This window comes from Hyperolius riggenbachi, chromosome 11, assembly GCF_040937935.1.
Source record: "Hyperolius riggenbachi isolate aHypRig1 chromosome 11, aHypRig1.pri, whole genome shotgun sequence".
Taxonomy (NCBI): Eukaryota; Metazoa; Chordata; class Amphibia; order Anura; family Hyperoliidae; genus Hyperolius; species Hyperolius riggenbachi.
In genome coordinates this window covers 7,121,992-7,144,259 of record NC_090656.1, presented here as the reverse complement: position 1 = coordinate 7,144,259, position 22,268 = coordinate 7,121,992, and the positions used below count along the sequence as shown (strand labels likewise).

The 22,268-nt window shown below is 48.2% G+C and overlaps 1 protein-coding gene across 3 annotated transcripts in view; it reads left to right on the top strand.

Moving 5' to 3' along the window:
• Positions 1-22,268, top strand: part of MYLK3 (myosin light chain kinase 3) — a 152,702-nt gene that overhangs the window by 101,557 nt on the left and 28,877 nt on the right. For all 3 annotated transcript variants that reach the window (XM_068261374.1, XM_068261373.1, XM_068261372.1), the window contains exon 5: positions 1,726-1,831. In XM_068261374.1, the coding sequence (XP_068117475.1) occupies positions 1,726-1,831 (106 nt within the window). The remainder of the gene's footprint in view (positions 1-1,725; positions 1,832-22,268) is intronic.

Below are 22,268 nucleotides of genomic sequence, written 5' to 3'. Positions count from 1 at the left end.
GAGGTAAACAGTTAATTTTAAAAGTAATAATGTGTATTTATTTTATGAAAAAACTGTATGTAGATCTAGTTTTACTATTTGGCCACAAGATGGCCACAGTGAATTTTTTTTTTTTAGTCCAGGAAGCAAACACTCTCGCTTCCAGGAAGTACAAGGAGGACGGGAAACTTTTTTTTCTCAGTAAGACTGCGGCTTCTGAAAATAGGTCGTTGGTCTTTCTACCAGGGACTTAGATCAATGAATGGGAACTATGTTCCCATTCATTGATCTCCGGGCTAACGGGGGGTGGCACGGGAGCACACGGGCGTGCGCAGCAGCACAGCAGCAGCTGCCTGGATGAGACAATCACATCCAGGTGGCATAAATGGTTAAAGAGAACCAGAGACGTTGGAAAAAAGATTTTATACATACCTGGGGCTTCCTCCAGCCCCATAAGCCTGGATCGCTCCCACGCCGCCATCCTCCGCTGCCTCTGTCCGCCGGTACCGGGACCCGTACTTTCGGGCCAGTCGAGCCAGTCGACGCAAGCGCAGTGGGTCACTGCAGGTGGACGCGGCCAATTGTACGCAAAAGCAGGGACTACCTCCATATCCTTACACATGCGCCTCCATACTACGCAGGCGCATGCGTAAGGATATGGAGGGAGTCCCTGCTCTTGCGTACAATTGGCCGCATCCGCTGGAAATGATGGGACCCGGTAGCGGCGATAGAGGCAGCGGAGGATGGCGGCGTGGGAGCGATCCAGGCTTAGCCTGGGGGCCCCCAACAGACACCCCTGACCAAAAAGCGTCATTAGAGGCCCTTTGTTGCAGCCAAATTTCCCTCTTGGGCCCCTGAGCGTGCTGCTGACCCTCCCCCAATCACCTCCCAACTTCACAGACTCTGCAGAGTCCCTGGGGAGCAACAGTTAAGATGGGGGAGGGACACATTGGGGGCCCCTACAGGCTCTGGGGCCCTGGGGCAATTGCCCATTTTTTTCCTATGGTAGCTCCGGCCCTGGAAGGAGCTCACAATCTAGTCCCTACTATAGTCATATGTCTATATTGTGTAGTGTATGCATTGTAGTCTAGGGCCAATTTAGGGGGGAAGCAAATTAACTTATCTGTATGTTTTTTGGGATGTGGGAGGAAACCGGAGTGCCCGGAGGAAACCCATGCAGACATGGGGAGAACATACAAACTCCTTGCAGATGTTGACCTGGCTGGGATTCAAACTGGGGACCCAGCGATGCAAGGCGAGAGCGCTAACCACTACGCCACCGTGCTGCCCAGTTCTATATAAATACATAATAATAATATGGTAGGACATTAGACTATGACTATGGTAGGATTAGATTGTGAGCTCCTCTGAGGACAGTCAGTGATATGACTATGTACTCTGTAATGTGCTGCAGAAGATGTCAGTGCTATATAAATACATAATAATAATATGGTAGGACATTACGCTATGACTATGGCAGGATCAGAGTGTGAGCTCCTCTGTGGACAGTAAGTGACATGACTATGTACTCTGTAATGTGCTGCAGAAGATGTCAGTGCTATATACATAGTAATAACTCTAAGCTGTGATTTGCATTAAATTTGCACACAAGTTAGCAGCCCTTTGACTTTCTCTAGTAAAGAATATCTACAGAAGGGGCAGGTGTTACTTTGCGATCAGGTGTGACATTTCTGTGTAGTTCCTCTGTACGTTTTACTTAACCTCTGGTTGTGTATTCCCATGCAGATGACTGCCCACCTCCACCGGCACCGTTCAACCACCGGATAGTGAGCATCAAGCAGGCCATCCTATCGTCCTGTTACACCGTGTGCCAGCATGAAGTCCTCGGAGGGTAAGTTGGCCAATGGTGGGCCTGGAGGAGGTGTGACACCAGCGTCTGTATAACTGACAGACATGAAAGGGTATCTGAATTCTGGAACCGCGTCACAAATAAAAGGCGTGTTTCACAAGAGGACACTTCTTTCAGGGGGTATTCATCCTTTTAAGGGTGTGTTCACATTATAAATGAGTTCGCTTATTTTTTAGTGCTGGAGTGCTTGTGCAATGTTCACTTATGTGAGTGTTCTTACATGAGCGATGAGCTTTCTATCCAATCACAAACGCGGCTCCTGCACCATTTCCAGTGCATTTGTGATTCAATAGAAAGTATAGCAAAATCGCTAAGTGCTTCAAAAAGAGCTTTAAAAAGCGATTTGCTGAGCGTTTTTAGGAGTAAATACATTGTATTTATTCCATAACTCCCAACTTTTTGAGATGAGGAGGGACACTTAAGCTCTGCCCCTGCCACACCCCTAATCACACCCACGTCACGCCCCTAGTCACGCATACCACACAGATTTCATAAGAAAAATTATGTTGTTTTCTAATTCAAACCACACTGGTCCTCTCTATCCTGGTTCATTTTCCTTCATAGTAACATTTTAAAATTAGAAATATATCAATTTAAAGGATGGGAATAAAGTTTAGAGTTAATCAAACACATTTTTAGTAGAGAAATATATATATTTACATAGAAAGAGGGACAAAGTCCTGAAACAGGGACAAATGAGGAGGAAAGAGGGACAGGACTCCCAAAGAGTTCACTTCCTGATTGACGTCAGGAAGTGAACAAAACATCGATGCACAAAAGCGCTTAGAAAAGCCGTTACAAAATCGCTCACAAAATCGCTGAGCGCTTGCGATTGTGCTGGCGATTTATAATGTGAACAAGGCATTAGGAATTGTTCACATTATGAGTCGCCCAGCGCTATCGCAAGAGCTGAGCGTTTTTTGTGCGCAATTTTATCTAGCGATTCCTGGTGTTTTCTGGGCATTGGGCGAATTTTTTTTTTTTGTGTAAGTGCTTTTCTAAGCGCTTTTGATGGGCGACAGTCAGGACGTGAACTCTTTGATCCAGAAAAGAATAAATACAATGTATTTATTCCTAAAAGCGCTCTGGAAATCGCTATACTAATCGCTTTTTCAAGCGCTTGGCGATTTTCCTATAACTTCCATTATAGCCAAAGAGCTCAGAAAATGGAGCAGGCAGCACTTTGGTAAGCGGAAAGCAATTGAAAGGCGCTGATGTGAACACTCTCATAAGCGCTTTTAGGGCGATTTTCGAAATCGCCGGCCCTTAAAAATTCGCTGAAAACGCCCTAGGTGTGACCAAACCCTAATAGTTGACTAACTCTCTCTGTGAGCGTCTACCAGAAGTCAACAGCACCGCCTGATTCATTTCACTTTAATATGATTCTGTCCTGTAAACAAATCCCTGTTAGACCTGGATCCCACTAGCAAAGCTTTTTAAACGCTTGTGATTTGTAAAGCTCTTGCTATTTTAAGGCTACGCTATGGAGGATTTTTTAAAAATCACATCCCTCAAGTGGGATTACAGCCATAGCATTACACTAGTAAAGAGCTTTTCAGATCACAAGTGCTTACAAAAAGGCTTAGAAAAGTGCTGCTAGTGGGTTCCAGGCCTTAGACCAGAAACCCACTAGGAGCGATTTTCTGAGCACTTTGTGATTTGAAAAGCTCTTGCTAATGTAATGCTTTGGGTGAGATCCCACTTGAGAGTTGTGATTTTATAAAAATCCCCCATAGCATTGCATTAGCAAGAGCTTTTTCAAATCGCTAGTACCTAGAAAAGGCTGCTAGTGGGTTTCTGGCCTTCGGGCTGGTTCACACTGCAAGAGCTTTTTCTAAGCGCTTTGTGATATGAAAAGCTCTTGCTAATCTAATGCTTTGAACTTGTTCTCACTTGAGCGATGTGATTGTATAAAAATCCCCCATAGCATTGCATGAGCCAGAGCATTTCAAATCTCTAGCGTTAAAAAAGCTCCTGTAGTGTGAATCAGCCTGGTGCCCACTAATGATACAATCTTGATTGTACAATCTTACCACTTCTCTGTAATGTAAGGGACAGCCCAAAGTCTCTGTACTCAGTATTAAGTGGCCATACATTGCTTGATATTGTGACCCTATCGACCTTCCGAATTGATAATGTCATTGATTCGGAAGAGAATCGTTGCTGGAACATGGCTGCCTGATCGGTCTTTCAATCAATTTCCGGCCAAAATTGGTTGAAATAATCGATCAAAAAAATCTCAGTCGCAAATCCACAATCGGGTACACAGTGGTAATATTGTGTTTGATATTGCGACAACCACGGTATCCCAATGGGTCCCTGGCCGATGTCCCCAGGGTAAAGTGTCCCCCAATGCCCGTGTGTAGTGCTTTAAAGTGTTACCTCTTTGCCAGCGCGACTCATGGCCTCCACTGCCATCACGAGTGCCTGTACCATGTGACACCAGGCGCATGTGACATCACTACATGGTAAAGGTGGTCGCGGTGACAGCGGACGCAACGGTGATGGCGGAGGTGGCTAGGATTCGCTCCGGCAGTGATTTTGAAATCTATCGGAAGTCGGTCTGAGACATATGGGTAATCTGCCAATAAGATCGGCTTATTGACATTCAAATCCTTGCACAACCTGGGTAAAGGATACCTGTAGGTCTTGTTGTAACCACATCACACCCACCACAATCTTATATCAAAAGGATGTAATAACTTGGTCACCCCCAGAGTCCACCTCAAAACCTTTGGAGACAGAACTTTCTGTCATGCTGCTCCTACACTTTGGAATTCCCTGCCACACCCAATCAGGACAGCTCCATCCCGGGAAGCATTTAAGCCCAAACTGAAAAGCCGACTGTTAAGTCTGGCATTTATGAACACCTGACTATCTCCTCTGAAATGCTGGGTACACACTATGAGATTTTATGGTCAGATCGATTATTTCCAACATGTCCAATTTGCTTGGATTGACTTCCGAGCACTTTCCAATTTCCATTAACTTTAATAGGAAATCGATCGGAAAATGCTCAGAAATCGATGGGATAGCAAATCGGACATGTTGGAAATAATCAATAAATCGATACATCGACCATAAAATCTCATAGTGTGTACCCACCCTGTATTGATCACAGACATATCTATGCATTTTGAGTCCTATGGGATCTGTCTCATGACTGATCTGTCCATGAAACATCAAGTCATTATGGTCACCGTTACCCTTCTACTACATAGATCTGGTAGGATTGTACAATCAGGATTTTAATATTAAATACTTAACTCAGAAAAGAGTGAAGGTAAAGGTGGCCATACACTAGTCGATTTGCCATCAGATTTGACGAACAGATAGATCCCTCTCTGATCGAATCTGATCGGAGAGGGATCGTATGGCTGTCTTTACTGCAAACAGATTGTGAATCGATTTCAGCATGAAACCGATCACAATCTGTGGAGCTACCGCCGCCAGCTATAAATTACCTGATCCGGCTGGCGCAACTCCCCCGGTCTCCACTGTCTTCTTCTCCGCTCTGGGCTCCTCCAGCTTCACTTCACGTCCTGTCTGGGGAAGTTTAAACAGCAGAGGGCGCTCTACTGTTTAAACTTCCTGTTGGGACAGGAAGTTCAGTGAAGCCTGCCGGAGCCCAGCGGAGAAGGGACAGCGGGGACACGCGCCGGCAGAGCAGGTAATGTATTGCCGCTAGTGTCGGTCGTCGGACATTTGAACGCCGCTATCGACGCACTCCCGACCCGCAGGCGATCGAGCAAAATCTTCCGCACGGACGGATCAACGGGAACGATTAATTTCGCATGGAAATTGATCGTTCGGTCAGCGTTTGCGTAACGATTTCACAGCATATTCGATCACAGTGATCGAATATGCTGTATATCGGCGGGAAAATCGTTAGGTGTATGGGCTCCTTAAGACTAAATAAAATCAAAACTGATATGGCACCCGGCTCGGATGGCATACATCCTCTTGCGCTAAGGGAATTAAGTTCACTTATCCTTAAATCCCTTTACCTTATCTTTTATGACTCTCTCTAGTGGGATAGTTCCAATAACACCTTCTCTCTCCTTGCAAGACTCGTTTTGGCACTCGGTATTATGCCTGGTACACACCATGCAATTTCCCATCAGATAGATGGGTCGATAGATAATTTTTGACACATCCGATCTGATTTCCGATCGTTTTTCTGATCACTTCTATGGAAATCGATTAGAAAAAAAACAATCGGAAAACAGATCAGACCTGCGGGAAATTATCTATTGACGGGAAATTGCATGGTGTGTACCAGGCTTTATTATACAGTTTTTGAAATATTCAAATATACAATGCTGAGGGGAAGGGAGAGGGCAGAGTAAGGCTCAGTTCACACTGGACAGATCAAAAGCTGATCCATGTAAAAACTGATCCGTGAAAGAGATCGGTTTTTGCTGGGCATCAGTTTTTGATCCATGACCCTCCGTTCCATTAGCGCGTGGTGAGTGCGATGTATCCGTCAATCCGGAAAAATCGCTCCCTCCCCAAACCTGAAGTCCGCTCGGCAGAACAAGCGAATGGATCTGTTCCAACGGAGCAATGTGAACAGATTGTATTGATTAACATACGATCCGTGCAAATCGTCAGGATCAGGTCCACTACAGTCCGCTAAACTGACTGTTTTTATGGCCGTTTTCTTCCTGAAGGGCTTATTCACACTGCAGGCGTTCTTGTTATTTTTTAATGCGGGGCGATTTTTCAAAATCGCGGTGAAAGCGCTGACACAATGATTCTGTATGAGATAGTTCACATATGAGCAGCTCGTTTGTGTTTTCCGCTTTGTAAAGCGGTGCTTGAGCCATTTTTGAGGCGACTTCACTTCAATGGAAGGTATAGGAAAAACGCAAAACACTCACAAAATCGGTGTGCGCAGCGGTTGCGTTCACGTTTTTAAGAATAAATACATTGTATTTACTATTTTCCGGATCAAAGAGTTCATTTCCTGACTAGCGTCAGGGAGTGAATTACCAAAACGCTCGGGGAAAAACGCGTCGCAAAACCGCTAACCACAAAAACGAATCGCCCAACCAAACGCAGGGAATTGGAAATAAAAAAACACCTAAAAAAAGCCCACCACGGACGGACACGCAAGCGGAACGCAGTGTGAACAAGGCCTAAGTGTTAGGTCTATTATGGTCCGCTAAATTGACCGTTTTTTATGGTCAGTGTGAACTGGCTCTAAGATTTGTACTGGTTACCATGGCTACACCAAGGCTGGGACAGACTGCAGGCAGTAGGAGGTTGCTGATGAGCAGGGCCGGGCCGAGGCATAGGCTGGAGAGGCTCCAGCCTCAGGGCGCAGTGTAGGAGGGGGCGCACAATTCATTCAGCTGTCATTCCTAATTGTGTATGAAGCAGAAAGAAATAAGAAAATGGGATACATGGCAGTGACTGCAAGCCAGATAACTAAATATTAAGGTGTTGGGGAGGTTGTGGGCCCTGTGGCCCTCTTAGTCTAATAGCAATCCGTGTGTGACAGCTGAGGTGGGAGGGATAGAGGGGCGCACTTTGGTGTCTCAGCCTTGGGTGCTGGAGGACCTTGTCCCTGCTCTGCTGATGAGATTTGACACAGTGGTTGTTATTTTTAATTTCTATTTTGCAAATGCTGCTATGTTACTGTATAAAAACATTTTTAATGCATTTTTTTAAATTTAAAATAATGCTCTATAAACTGTGGCAGAATGCGGATTTAATTTTTGTAGGCGACGGAGGGAAGAGATGTATTTTTGGTAACTGTCCATACGCTTTTAGAAGAACAGTCGTTCATTGCGATATTATCGACTGGCCGAGCCCCACGGACTTTGATTGTATCTTTAACGAGATTGAACAATCACCCTAGATTGTTTTGAAGTTGGTTTGACGTCAATGCAAAAAGCAATCACGCTGAAATATGTCCAGCGGCAATCAGGCAAGCCTTCTGATTGGCAGATCGGTCCGGCGGCCATTAGGGGGGAGGTGAAAAAGGTTATACGACTCTCAAAATAAAAATAAGGCTTTTCAGCCGTGCAGAACATTAATTAAAGTTGACATTTCACAAGCTGGCAGACACATTTTATTTAGAAAACTGAAGATCTCTTTTAAGATGTTTAATCCTGAACACAATCTGTTCTAAACACCTACACCTTGTTTGTACTGGATATTCTATAAATGTCACTTGCCGGCTTGAAAAGGACATCAGACGCATTAACTCTTGCTGATATTACCGCCGGTGCTGGCTAAAACTCTTGGGTCACTTCAGTTTAAAGCAAAAGTTATAACTAAGTTAGGCAGCGTAGCCTAGAAACGGGGCACAAGAGTGATAGTCAGTAGTCACTTCTTCCGCTACCATCAGCGCAGTGAACATGCTGTACATTGCATAGACACGGCCTCCGGGAAGTGGGAGGGGCTAAAGATTCTCCTCAGGGCCCATAGGACAGTACTTGTTGTGCTGCTCTGATGGCGACCCTGGACACACCCATTAGTTAAGTGGATCCGAGACAAACTTTTACTGCCTTCATTTTTCTGCCCCTTACATATAATTTATTGTGCATTCTCTACCCCACCCCCCCTCCAAAAGTTTTTATTTTAATTTTATTTATTACCTTATTGCATGTAAATGAATGTATCCCCGCCCCAAGCTCCTTCAGCGCTTAGGCGTTCTGAGTCTCATGCTGCAAGTGCTCATGGGAGCTCAGCCTGTGGAGGAGGAGGCTTTTGCTGAAGCATGCATGAGATTTCTGAGGCAAGGGGGCGGAGAGTGGAGGAGGGAGGAGGAGAGAGGAGTGGAGTTTTCACAGGCTAGGGGGTGGAGATTAGTGTTGGGCGAACAGTGTTCGCCACTGTTCGGGTTCTGCAGAACATCACCCTGTTCGGGTGATGTTCGAGTTCGGCCGAACACCTGACGGTGCTCGGCCAAACCGTTCGGCCATATGGCCGAACTAAGAGCGCATGGCCGAACGTTCCCCGAACGTTCGGCTAGCGCTGTGATTGGCCGAACGGGTCACGTGGTTCGGACCCGAACGCGCTCTGATTGGCCGAACGGTCACGTGGTTCGGGTAAATAAATACCCGAACCACGTCATATCTCCGCCATTTGTCTGTGGGTTTAGCTTTGGGTAGGCAGGCAGGGTAGTTCGCGCTCCAGCCACGCTAGCCAGGGTCCCCCCTGTCATTGTGTCACTGCTGGGAACAGTAGTACACCGCTTGCTCAGCCACACTATATAGCATTCTGTTTACTGCCACTCTGTGTACCTCGCTCAGCCACACTATATAGCATTCTGTTTACTGCCACTCTGTGTCTGCTGGGAATAGTAGTACACCGCTTGCTCAGCCACACTATATAGCATTCTGTTTACTGCCACTCTGTGTACCTCGCTCAGCCACACTATATAGCATTCTGTTTACTGCCACTCTGTGTCTGCTGGGAATAGTGGTACACCGCTCGCTCAGCCACACTATATAGCATTCTGTTCACTGTTCTGTGTCTGCTTGGAATAGTGGTACACCGCTCGCTCAGCCACACTATATAGCATTCTGTTTACTGTTCTGTGTCTGCTGGGAATAGTGGTACACCGCTCGCTCAGCCACACTATATAGCATTCTGTTTACTGTTCTGTGTCTGCTGGGAATAGTGGTACACCGCTCGCTCAGCCACACTATATAGCATTCTGTGCACTGTTCTGTGTCTGCTGGGAATAGTGGTACACCGCTCGCTCAGCCACACTATATAGCATTCTGTTCACTGTTCTGTGTCTGCTGGGAATAGTGGTACACCGCTCGCTCAGCCACACTATATAGCATTCTGTTTACTGTTCTGTGTCTGCTGGGAATAGTGGTACACCGCTCGCTCATCCACACTATATAGCATTCTGTTCACTGTTCTGTGTCTGCTGGGAATAGTGGTACACCGCCCGCTCAGCCACACTATATAGCATTCTGTTCACTGTTCTGTGTCTGCTGGGAATAGTGGTACACCGCTCGCTCAGCTACACTATATAGCATTCTGTTTACTGTTCTGTGTCTGCTGGGAATAGTGGTACACCGCTCGCTCATCCACACTATATAGCATTCTGTTCACTGTTCTGTGTCTGCTGGGAATAGTGGTACACCGCCCGCTCAGCCACACTATATAGCATTCTGTTCACTGTTCTGTGTCTGCTGGGAATAGTGGTACACCGCTCGCTCAGCCACACTATATAGCATTCTGTTCACTGTTCTGTGTCTGCTGGGAACAGTAGTACACCGCTCGCTCAGCCAGAGTATATAGCATTGTGTTTACTGCCACTCTGTGTACACCGCTCAGCCAGACTATATACCATTGTTTACTGACACTCTGTGTACACCGCTCAGCCAGACTATATACCATTGTTTACTGCCACTCTGATTCTGCTGGGAACAGTAGTACACCGCTCGCTCAGCCAGACTATATAGCATTGTGTTTACTGCCACTCTGTGTACACCGCTCAGCCAGACTATATACCATTGTTTACTGACACTCTGTGTACACCGCTCAGCCAGACTATATACCATTGTTTACTGAAACTCTGTGTACACCGCTCAGCCAGACTATATACCATTGTTTACTGCCACTCTGATTCTGCTGGGAACAGTAGTACACCGCTCGCTCAGCCAGACTATATACCATTGTTTACTGCCACTCTGATTCTGCTGGGAACAGTAGTACACCGCTCGCTCAGCCAGACTATATACCATTGTTTACTGACACTATATAGCAGACTATATAGCATTGTGTGTACACCGCTCAGCCAGACTATATACCATTGTTTACTGACACTCTGTGTACACCGCTCAGCCAGACTATATACCATTGTTTACTGCCACTCTGATTCTGCTGGGAACAGTAGTACACCGCTCGCTCAGCCAGACTATATACCATTGTTTACTGACACTCTGTGTACACCGCTCAGCCAGACTATATACCATTGTTTACTGCCACTCTGATTCTGCTGGGAACAGTAGTACACCGCTCGCTCAGCCAGACTATATACCATTGTTTACTGACACTCTGTGTACACCGCTCAGCCAGACTATATACCATTGTTTACTGCCACTCTGATTCTGCTGGGAACAGTAGTACACCGCTCGCTCAGCCAGACTATATAGCATTGTGTTTACTGCCACTCTGTGTACACCGCTCAGCCACACTATATAGCATTGCGTACTCTGCCAGTCAGTGTGTATATTGCTGGGATCAGTAATACTCCACTCACCGTCAACCACTATATGAGCTCAACATGAGTTCCCCAGAGACCTCCGCTGTGAGCAGCACTCCCAACAACAGCAACAGCCAACGCCCCACGCAAGCTATAACATCCACCCCAGCAGCCAGTGGTCAGCAGCAGCCCTCCCCGGAGGAGAACGTTGTGTCCATCAGTCCGTCGCCAGAGCGATTAATGAGGGCTGCCATTGAGGAGATGATGGGGCCTGATGTGGAGGAGGAGGTCTGGCTCAGGCCAGCATCCCAAGTTAATGTTGAGGACGATGAGGGGTCTGTGTCTGGGGATGTTGGGGTGGCAGAGGTGGTGGGTGGGTCAGACTCAGGAGAAGAGTTGTATGATGAGGATGATGATCGGGACCATCTGTATGTGCCTCAGAGTCCGACCCCGGAAAACATGTTGTATCGTGTGTTTAGGTACTAAAATCTGCGTTCCCTCCCAGTAGTGTTGGGCGAACAGTGTTTGCCACTGTTCGGGTTCTGCAGAACATCACCCTGTTCGGGGTGACTATATAGCAGACTATATAGCATTGTGTTTAATGCCACTCTGTGTACACGGCTCAGCCACACTATATAGCATTGTGTTTACTTCCACTCTGTGTCTGCTGGGAACAGTAGTACACCGCTCACCCGCCACTGTATAGCATTGTGCTCTGTGTCACTGCTGACAATAGTGGTACACCGCTCACCCACCACTGTATAGCATTTCTGTACTGCCACTGTACTGCTGCCAGTCAGCGTGTACTTTAAGGATAAGTGAAATGAGGAAGAAATCCGGTGAAAGAGGGAGGGGCAAGGGAAGAGGTGTTTCCCCTGACGGTTCACGTACAGGCCACAGGGGAGCACCCAAGAAAACCCACTCAATACTGCCCATGTTGTCCAGGACAACAACCCTCACAGATCCAAAAGAACAGGACCAGATAATTACTTGGATGACCTCTCAAGCGTCCAGCAGTGGGTTAAGCAGCACCAGCACATCACGCACGAGGTCCGAGTCCTCAGCCAGTTAAAGTCTGGGCTTTCTTTGAAGACTGCACTGAGGATGTTACCATGGCGATTTGCAAGGTGTGCAAGACCCGCCTGAGCAGGGGGAAAAGTATTAACAACCTCTCCACCACCAGCATGAGCCGCCACATTCTATCCAAACATCCCACTCTGTGGGCAAACGCGGCAGGACAGGGTACCACCAGCAACACTGCCTCCCTTGGGTTCACCAGACTCACCACCAGACCCGCCTCAGCAGCAGCAGTAGCCCAGCCATTGCGTGGTTCACAACATTCACAAACATCAGACGATGCTGACACTGTCACTTTCCGGACTAGTGCTCTTGAGGTCTCCCAGTGTTCATCAAACACAACAACCAACAGCCCTTCGGTGTGCAGCGCTACGGTTGAGTTGTCTGTCTCTGAGATGTTTGAGCACAAGAGGAAATTGCCAGCAAATGACCCCCGGGCCGTGGCAGTAACAGCCAGCCAGCATAGCCAAGCTTCTGGCCTGCGAAATGCTGCCATATCGAGTGGTGGAGACAAACAGCTTCAAGGGCATGATGTCAGTGGCCATCCCACGTTACGTTGTTCCCAGCCGCTACCACTTTGCGCGCTCTGCAGTGCCTGAGTTGCATGAGCACGTGGTCAGCTAAATAACCCGAAGCTTGAAGAATGCCGTTGCCTGCAAGGTTCACCTCACCACTGACACCTGGACGAGTGCGTTCGGCCAGGGTCGATACATCTCCCTTACCGCGCACTGGGTGAACCTTGTGGAGCCTGGCAGCGATTCCTCACCTGCTACGGCGCGGGTGTTGCCCACGCCGCAAACAGCTGGATAACAACAGCAGCACCTACCTCTCTGACTCCTTCTCCTCCAACGCATCTCAAAGCTGTACCTCATCCGGAAATGCTAACCCAGCACCAGCAGCAGTAGGATCGTGGAAGCAGTGCAGCACAGCTGTTGGCATGCGTCAGCAAGCGTTGCTGAAGCTGATCTGCCTTGGGGATAAGCAGCACACAGGGGAGGAAATTTGGAGGGGAATAAAGGAACAGACGGATTTGTGGCTGGCACCGCTGGACCTGAAACCGGGCATGAAGCTAGACACCTGGCACGAACTGGCAATGTACGCAATAGAGGTGCTGGCTTGCCCGGCAGCCAGCGTTATGTCGGAACGCTGTTTCAGTGCTGCCGGAGGCATCATCACAGATCGGCGTATCCGCCTCTCCACAGAAAATGCAGACCGTCTGACTCAAATTAAAATGAATCAATCCTGGATTGGAAACGACTACGCAACACTCCTGGACCCCAACCAAGTAACATGACCGATGAACATCTGGGATGGTTTAGCGTTTCCGGTCCCTGTTTATTGAACCTCTCATCTGTATTACATTTATGACTGCATGGCGGCAAAAAGCATTGCTGCTATATCCGCACGCTTTTTGTCCTCATGCAAGGCCTGGGTTGTTGTGTCTCACAAAGCGTGGCCTTCTCCTCCTGCGCCTCCTCCTGTTCCATCACGTGTGCTGCTGCTGCTGCTGCTGGGTTACCGTTGCCGCGTGGTCCCTGTTTATGGAACCTCTTATCTTTATTACATTTATGACTACATGGCGGTACAAAGCATGCTATCCGCACGCTTTTTGTCCTCATGCAAGGCCTGGGTTGTTGTGTCTCACAAAGCGTGGCCTTCTCCTCCTGCGCCTCCTCCTGTTCCATCACGTGTGCTGCTGCTGCTGCTGCTGCTGGGTTAGCGTTGCCGCGTGGTCCCTGTTTATTGAACCTCTTATCTTTATTACATTTATGACTACATGGCGGTACAAAGCATGCTATCCGCACGCTTTTTGTCCTCATGCAAGGCCTGGGTTGTTGTGTCTCACAAAGCGTGGCCTTCTCCTCCTGCGCCTCCTCCTGTTCCATCACGTGTGCTGCTGCTGCTGCTGCTGCTGCTGGGTTACCGTTGCCGGTCCCTGTTTATGGAACCTCTTATCTTTATTACATTTATGACTACATGGCGGTACAAAGCATGCTATCCGCACGCTTTTTGTCCTCATGCAAGGCCTGGGTTGTTGTGTCTCACAAAGCGTGGCCTTCTCCTCCTGCGCCTCCTCCTGTTCCATCACGTGTGCTGCTGCTGCTGCTGGGTTAGCGTTGCCGCGTGGTCCCTGTTTATTGAACCTCTTATCTTTATTACATTTATGACTACATGGCGGTACAAAGCATGCTCTCCGCACGCTTTTTGTCCTCATGCAAGGCCTGGGTTGTTGTGTCTCACAAAGCGTGGCCTTCTCCTCCTGCGCCTCCTCCTGTTCCATCACGTGTGCTGCTGCTGGGTTAGCGTTGCCGCGTGGTCCCTGTTTATTGAACCACTTATCTTTATTACATTTATGACTGCATGGTGGTACAAAGCATGCTATCCGCACGCTTCTTGTCCTCATGCAAGGCCTGGGTTGTTGTGTCTCAAAGCGTGGCCTTCTCCTCCTGCGCCACCCTCCTCCTGTTCCATCACGTGTGCTGCTGCTGGGTTAGCATTACCGGTCCCTTTTCCTGGAACCTCTTATATGTATTACATTTATGACTGCATGCCGACAAAAAGCATGTTACCTGTGCAAAGAAAACAGACATTTCCCGCATTTAAAAGACAGTTTTCCCTTTGAAACTTTAAAATCGATTTTCTCAAAAACTATAAGCTCTTTTTGCTAAATTTTTTTTTCCTCTTGTACCCACTCCCAAGGTGCACATACCCTGTAAATTTGGGGTATGTAGCATGTAAGGAGGCTTTACAAAGCACAAAAGTTCGGGTCCCCATTGACTTCCATTATGTTCGGAGTTCGGGTCGAACACCCGAACATCGCGGACATGTTCGGCCTGTTCGGCCCGAACCCGAACATCTAGATGTTCGCCCAACACTAGTGGAGATGCAGAGGATAGGCTGCAGTCTCAGTGATGTCACTGGTCTCTAGTGAATGGTTAGGCTGCATCCTCAGTGATGTCACTGGTCTCTAGTGAATGGATAGGCTGCAGTCTCAGTGATGTCGCTGGTCTCTAGTGATTGAATAAGCTGCATTCCCAGTGATGTCACTGGTCCCTGGTGAATGGTTAGGCTGCATCCTCAATTGTGTTTTTTTATTGATTGGATAGGCTGCATTTATAGTGATGGCATTGGTCACAGTGAATACATTGCGTTCCTTGTGATGTCACAGTTATGTAGTGAACCAATATTCATGAACGCAGGTTCAGCACATTATGGGTGCCCTCTAGTCCATAATCTTGGGAGATAAAGTTATATACAGTATCTCTGCGTGCTTTAATCCCACAGTCAGTCAGTTTAACTGATGAAGAAGCTGTACTGCTACTCTACGGATGTTATCCTGCAACCTACACATCCGCGCTCAGCACGAGCCCATAAAGCGTATAGATTGACGGTAACGCTTTGTGACATGCTACATGAACAGCCGGTCAAAGGTCTAATCCTCGGCAAAGCGCGACACTGATGGGAAAGATGACACCGATGTGGTGCCTGCAGTGTTGCTCTGGTGTTTACCGTGTAACCGTCTATTTATAATCCGCGATAACAACAGCACTTTGGCAAACTCCCAAAGCATCCCCGGGGTCTGGCCTTAGACGCAGGAACGCGGCCTTTGTACGGGGAGAGCGCTGCACATGTTTTTCCGCTGCTCCTGTTGCTAATGTCATGCCTGGTATTGTGCTGATGTCTCTCTGCGGAGGGGAATGGAGGGGATTTCCATCACCAGATCAGACCCAGCTACGCTGATCCAGTGCTCTCCCTGTTTTCCACGGCTCATGCTGGTGTGTATGGTGCACATGCAGTGGCGTAGCTAAGGAACTATGGGCCCCAGTGCAAGTTTTGCATTGGGCCCCCCTAGCACTGTATACATAACAATTGATACGTCGCACCAAAACCTGCCAAGGACAACCACAATGTCAGAGTTGCAAGAAGGGGATGGGTAACAGTGTGTTAAGGATTACTACTATTCAAAGCATTATTACCAGCACAGGACCAACAGAGAGCTAATTGTGAGGATCCGCTCGGCTGCCTGCGCAGGCAGGCAGTTTTTTGACCACTGTTCAGGTCTGCATTCTGCAGGTCTCTGGAAGAGAGACCTTTTGTCAGTTTTGCAGCTTGCTGCTAAGGAATTTGCATACGTTTGTCATGCAGATTGCCTAGCCACATCCTTTGTAGGCTTGCTCTATATATACCATGTGATATCACAGACCTGGGCTGGTCATAAGGGTTAATCCTGTGAAACACTCCTGGAGTGTCAGCCTTGCTCATTGTTTGAGGATTAGCTTAGAGTAATTCCTGGGACTGCACTAGGCAAGTTCCCTAGTGCAGTTAGGATTGCATATCTGTTTTGTTTGTCTGTTGCGATTGTCCTGTCCCAGCGGTGGTCGACAGGAAGTCGTTCTGATCTTTGTTCTTGGAGTATAGCTGGAGCAGCGGTTTCTACCAGCTAGCTCATCTGATCTGTCTTGCCTGGATCGCACTCGCCTTGCGCTAGTGCTGTGGATCCGTCTGATTTCCATCTCTCTTGCTGTACTTTGGATCGCACTTGCTCTGGCGGAAAGAGCAGTGGATCCAGCTCGCTCTGTTTCTATACTTGGATCGCACTCGCTCTGGCGGAAAGAGCAGTGGATCATATCTCTCACTTATTCCTGTCTTCGTGTATCTGTCTTGTCTGCTACGAACGCTTGCTGGAGGCTTGGTGAGGTAACCGTTAAGCAAGCGCTCGCGTCCTCTGTTTCATGTTTGTCTGTCGGTGGTTAGTTAGGCGTGCTTGTCTCTGTTGTGCTTAACACGTGGGGACCGCGCATAAACGCGTGCACTGTTGCGAATGAGTGCGGTGTTCGCGTTTAGTTAGCGTTTGTTATTTTCCTTATCTTCTCATTGTTTGATTTGCTGTGCCTTTGCTACTCTCGTGCTCTGCCTTGCTGTAGCCTTGTGTCACCTCTGGCAATCGCCTCTCTCGCGATTGCGTTCCTACTTCATATCTGCTGTTGTGTGTGCACCGTCGCGGGTTGGCGACTAGATTGGGGCACATACATACATTCTATCCCTGTGCTCATTCTCTTTCGCAATCGCTTCTCTTGCGATTGCGTTCTTACTTGGTTTCCTATGTTGTGTGTCCGCCGTCGCAGGTTGGCGGCTAGATTGGTGGACATACATACATTCCTCATCTGTGCTTATTCGGTCTTGTGTCGCTGTTAGCAATCGCCATCTCTGGCGATTGCCTTCTCACTTTATCTTCATGGTTGTGTGTTCATCGTCGCAGGGTGGCGACTAGTTTGGTGGACACACATACCCTCTGTCGCTTTGATCTCTCTCTTTCAGGGCTATCTTGCCCTGCGTTTCTTCCCTTCGTACAATTCCTGTCTGGCGTCTGTGGCAGGGCAGAGGAGCTGTTCCTCTGCACTCCACAGCTCTACCTGTCGACAGGAATTTCCCTCTACAGGTGCATTGCACCTTTTGCTGGGTTCCCTCAAATTCTACGCTTGTGGAGGATTTCCGCAGTGTCAGCGCACGTCTTGTGCGCTGATCACGGAGAGAATTCCACAATCGTTACACTAATACTCTGATAGAGGGTGGACCCTTCCTTCGGGGCCCCTCTGGCCCAAGGGCCCCGATGCGGTCGCTACCTCTGCACCCCCTATTGCTACGCCCCTGTGCACATGGATATACAGTATTTTGGCTTGTGAGATTAGTTTGTTTGGTCTAGCGGGCGGGACCACGGCACCGCCATTGGGCCAATCAATGCACTCGATCAGTAGCAACGACATCTGATAGGTCACTGCTAAGGATCGAATGCAGTGATTGGTAAAATGACAGTGTTGTGGTCCCACCTGTGGGACTATTGGCACCAGTTAGCAAAAGGAGCAGTGGGCGGCTGTGATTGGCTGGTCTGGTGCCAGCACCCCGCCTGATTGGTCACAGACCAAAGATTCCCCTCTGACTGGCCATGGTGATCTCTCGCTGGTGATAGGGTTTTACCATAGCATGTCATCCTATGATGTCATAGGGAAGGGCAGCAGGTGCCACTGAATGAGGACAGGGATATGTGGGTGAGGAGGGTAGTGTGTGCCAGGAAGGTGGGCGGGAGAGCAGAGAGGAGGCAGGCGCCAGGTGGCCCTTAATATTGGTCCAAACATCGCCCCCTAGATTTTGCTGCTTGACATGATTTAGGTGACTTCATGGTAGGGTCGCCCCTGCTCCTTATCCATCGATGGTTTTATGCACTATATGCTTATATGTTTTCACTATGCATGTTACAGGGCCATAAGGCACTTAAGGTACGTGCCTACAGGCGCCTGATGAGGAAAAGGTGGCTCACTCTCCTCCCCAAGTGCCTCCCTACTTTTTTTGCCTATGCAGAGTCCCGAGCAGAGTGTAAATGAGAGGTTACTCACCCTGGTCTTGGCATTCCACTGACCAGATTTCCCTTTGGTCCGGGGTACCTGTAGTTACCTAATACGTGTCAGCATTTCTACTTTGTTCTAAAAGATTCCTCACAGCTTGAAAGCTACTATCCCAGAAAAAGCAATTCTAGCAGAACATCACTGAAATGGTTAAACAAAGCACTTTGTCCTGCCATTCAGCTTCAAATCCCCATCCACACTAGAGATAACAGTATCTTTTTTTATTTGTTAAACACAAATGTATCAACACTGGAATGTAAACAAACACTCTATGCGAAACTGTCTCTGCTTCAGGCACACACAGTGTTCAGAATAGCTCATTAGAAGATTTTAATATATAAAAAACAAACCCTTTAATCAGTTGCTCTCAGTTATAACTGAAAGAAAACAGATTTTCAAAGTATTGCCCATGTTTTCCTATGGTACCTTTCACTGAAATCTTTTTCACAATGCACTGCTATGGAAAAACGCGTACTAACGGACACCAACAGATTAAGTGCAAATGGGTCCTAAGGGGCACCTGTTGGCACACATGATGGCAAGAGAAGGAAGGGAGAAGTGACAGCTGGCTCAGCCAGCACACTTGCAGTTCGGTGGGTACTTGTAGGATCATGGAGGGTGGAGTCTAGGATGCCAGGACATCTGTGCCAGTGGCGGCGCTACACTGGGGCTTACCCAGGCTTGAACCCCAGCTGACAAGCTGTCAACCCCACCAAAAGCCCCCCCCCCCCCCCTGCAGGGTTGCCAAAAAAGCAGGTGGGGTGGCAGCGGAGAGAGAAGAGAGAGCTGTGGACACAGTGGGGAAGGGGGGACATGTCCCCCCCCCTTCCCTCACCTTGGGGCTCACCCTCTCTCTCTCGCTCCCCCCCTCTAGAAATGAGCGGCGAGCCGGATGCAGAAGACTTCCTCTCTTCCCAGCGCGGCAGATCTGTGCGCCGCTACTCTGGTCTAGTCTAGACCACTGTAGTGGCGCACAGATCGATCGATCTCTCCCGCGCTGGGAAGAGAGGAAGTTTTCTGCCGCTGCTGCCAGCTGCTTATTCTGGAGGGGGGAGCGAGAGATGAAGAGCCCCAAGGTGAGGGAAGGGGGGGAGACGGCCCCCCTTCCCCACTGGCCACCGCTGTCCCCACGGCTCCCTCCTTCCACCCCTCCCGAGTCCTGGGGAATTGATACACCTGGCTATACTGGGGACACGGTAAGTCCTCCTACCTACCTATGCTGGGGACAACCATACACCTGGCTACATTAAACGCTGTCTCATTACATGCATTTACTGGTGAAAGGCTGTCTCTTACGTGCATTTACTGGTGAAAAGCTGTCTGTCATTATGTGCATTTACTAGTGAAAAGCTGTCTGTCATTACGTGCATTTAGTGGTGAAACGCTGTCTCTCATTACATGCATTTAGTGGTGAAATGCTGTCTGTCATTATGTGCATTTAATAGGGAAACGCTGTCTGTCATGACGTTCACTTACTAGTGAAACGCTGTCTCTCATTACGTGCATATACTGAGGAAACGCTGTCTGTCATTACGTGCATTTACTAGGGAAACCCTGTCTGTCATTAAGTGCATTTACTAGGGAAACGCTGTCTCTCATTATGTGCATTTACTTCATTTTTTTTATGTAACCACATTAGCTGGTACAACTACATCAGTTAGCCCCGCCCACGTGACATCATGACCACACCCTTTTTTGAGCCGCGCCGGCCAGCCATTGTGCCCCTTTTGAGCTCCCCCAAAAATCTGAAGCTGGAGCCGCCGCTGCCTATAGGCTCCTGGCATGTAAATCCAGGCCTGATGTGAAAGCATTTACATGAGTATTGGCAGGCGAGTGTGCAGAGGGTTAACTGATTTTGCTGCTTCTGAAGATGGGCGGATCCGTACTGGGCATGCGTAAGAGCAGACTTGCACATACGCACTACAGATCCGCTCATCTTCAGAAGCACGTGCGAGCGCGGGTACTACCAAAGACTGCCTGAAGGTTGAATAATTTAACTGAGGGACAGCGGTGCAACAAAAGCACCGAGAGAGGAGCGGAAATGCTCTGCGGGGTTCAGAGCCATCCATCTACTTAGGTGAGTATATAACTTTTTTTGTTTACAGTCCACTTCCTATTCCAGCCAGCACATTATTCATATGAATTGATATATTATTCCGCGCTGACATCACCAGAAGGCATTTGTATATATGTATGTATATATATGTAAGTATATATATGTATGTATGTATGTATGCATCCCCCGTGTTTGTGTGGGTTTTGTCCAGGGACTCAGGGGAAAAAGGTCAGCATATATAAATGTGTATTAATATTAAAGATATGCATGTAGGGAAAATGCACTCTGTTATAAAAACTGCCCCAATCTAAGGTCACTATAGCAGGTGAACTGCTGATGGTGGGGGGGGGGGGGGGGGGGGGGGATTCGCTATAGCTAAAGAAATGTGATATATGTCAGGGTCATAAACATACACCACTAAATAAACGCGCAGAACGAGATAGAAAACAAGGTCGGTGCATCAGGCCGAAGGTCACACATCCCCGAATACGAGATGTTCTGATTTACATATGAAACATTCTAACGGATGATTTTACATTTAGCATAACAATAACGGTATTTGCAGCAGCTGCTTTTTGGCTTTTTGTTAGCTGGTAGGATTTTTAAGTTCCCAGACCACCCCTCAGAGGGGACAGGCAGTCACATTGTCACACCGCCCCTCAGAGGGGACAAGCAGTCACATTGTCACACCACCCCTCAGAGGGGACAAGCAGCCACATTGTCACACCACCCCTCAGAGGGGACAAGCAGTCACATGGTCACATCACCCCTCAGAGGGGACAAGCAGTCACATTGTCATGCTGCTGAGAAGAACATGTTGGTTGGTGTGTGGAGGCCGCAGTGGCTTCCAGCTGGCCTACAAGACTGATGATCGATTAATATATTCATGGTTATTGGATGCCCTGTGAGCATACGGCTTCCACCTCCACATCTTGGCAGTAACGCCACAACCTCCCACCGGCAGCGTGAGATACTGCACAGCCACGGGAGACATGTTCTGCACACAACCAATGTCTCTATGCCAGGTGCTACACGTGGCAGATTTGAGCCATGCAACTGTCCACACTATTCCATGTGCAGCAACCAAGCCACAGTCAGGCCTCCTTCCCACAAGCAACTGACAGCAGTGAATTCATCGCCTGTCAGCTGCTCCCATTCACTGGCCAGGCAATGGTTCGCACTCGGCACAGGCGGTGGACAGACCCCCCCCCCCCCCCAATGTAGATGCGTCAGAACACACAATGGACATGACATGAGACAGTTTTTCACTGCCGGGTAACGCAGCCGTGTGTCAGACACCAGTTGCACGTAATTGCAGCCGTGTGTCACTTGTGGCCGAACTGCTTGACTAAGCAGTTCAGCTGTCCATGGAAAGGAGGCCTTAGTCTTCTGGTTTGGGTTAGAGACATATGGTGGCTGACATATTTATTTCCTTTTAAACAATGCAGATTGCCTGGCTGACAATCTCTAAGGAGTGGAGGAGAGGGACACATAAGGAGGGTGAGGTAGATGTCCAAGGTAGGGGGGCGGAGCTATAAAGATGGTTGGTAAGAAATAGTGAACAGATGGGTCTTTAAAGGGAACATAAAGTGAGAGGGATCTGGAGGCTGCCTTATTTATTTCCTTTTAACCATTTCAGCCCGCGAGTATTTTTCTCTTTATGCATCAGAGCAATTTCAACCTCCCATTCATTCGCCATTAACTTTA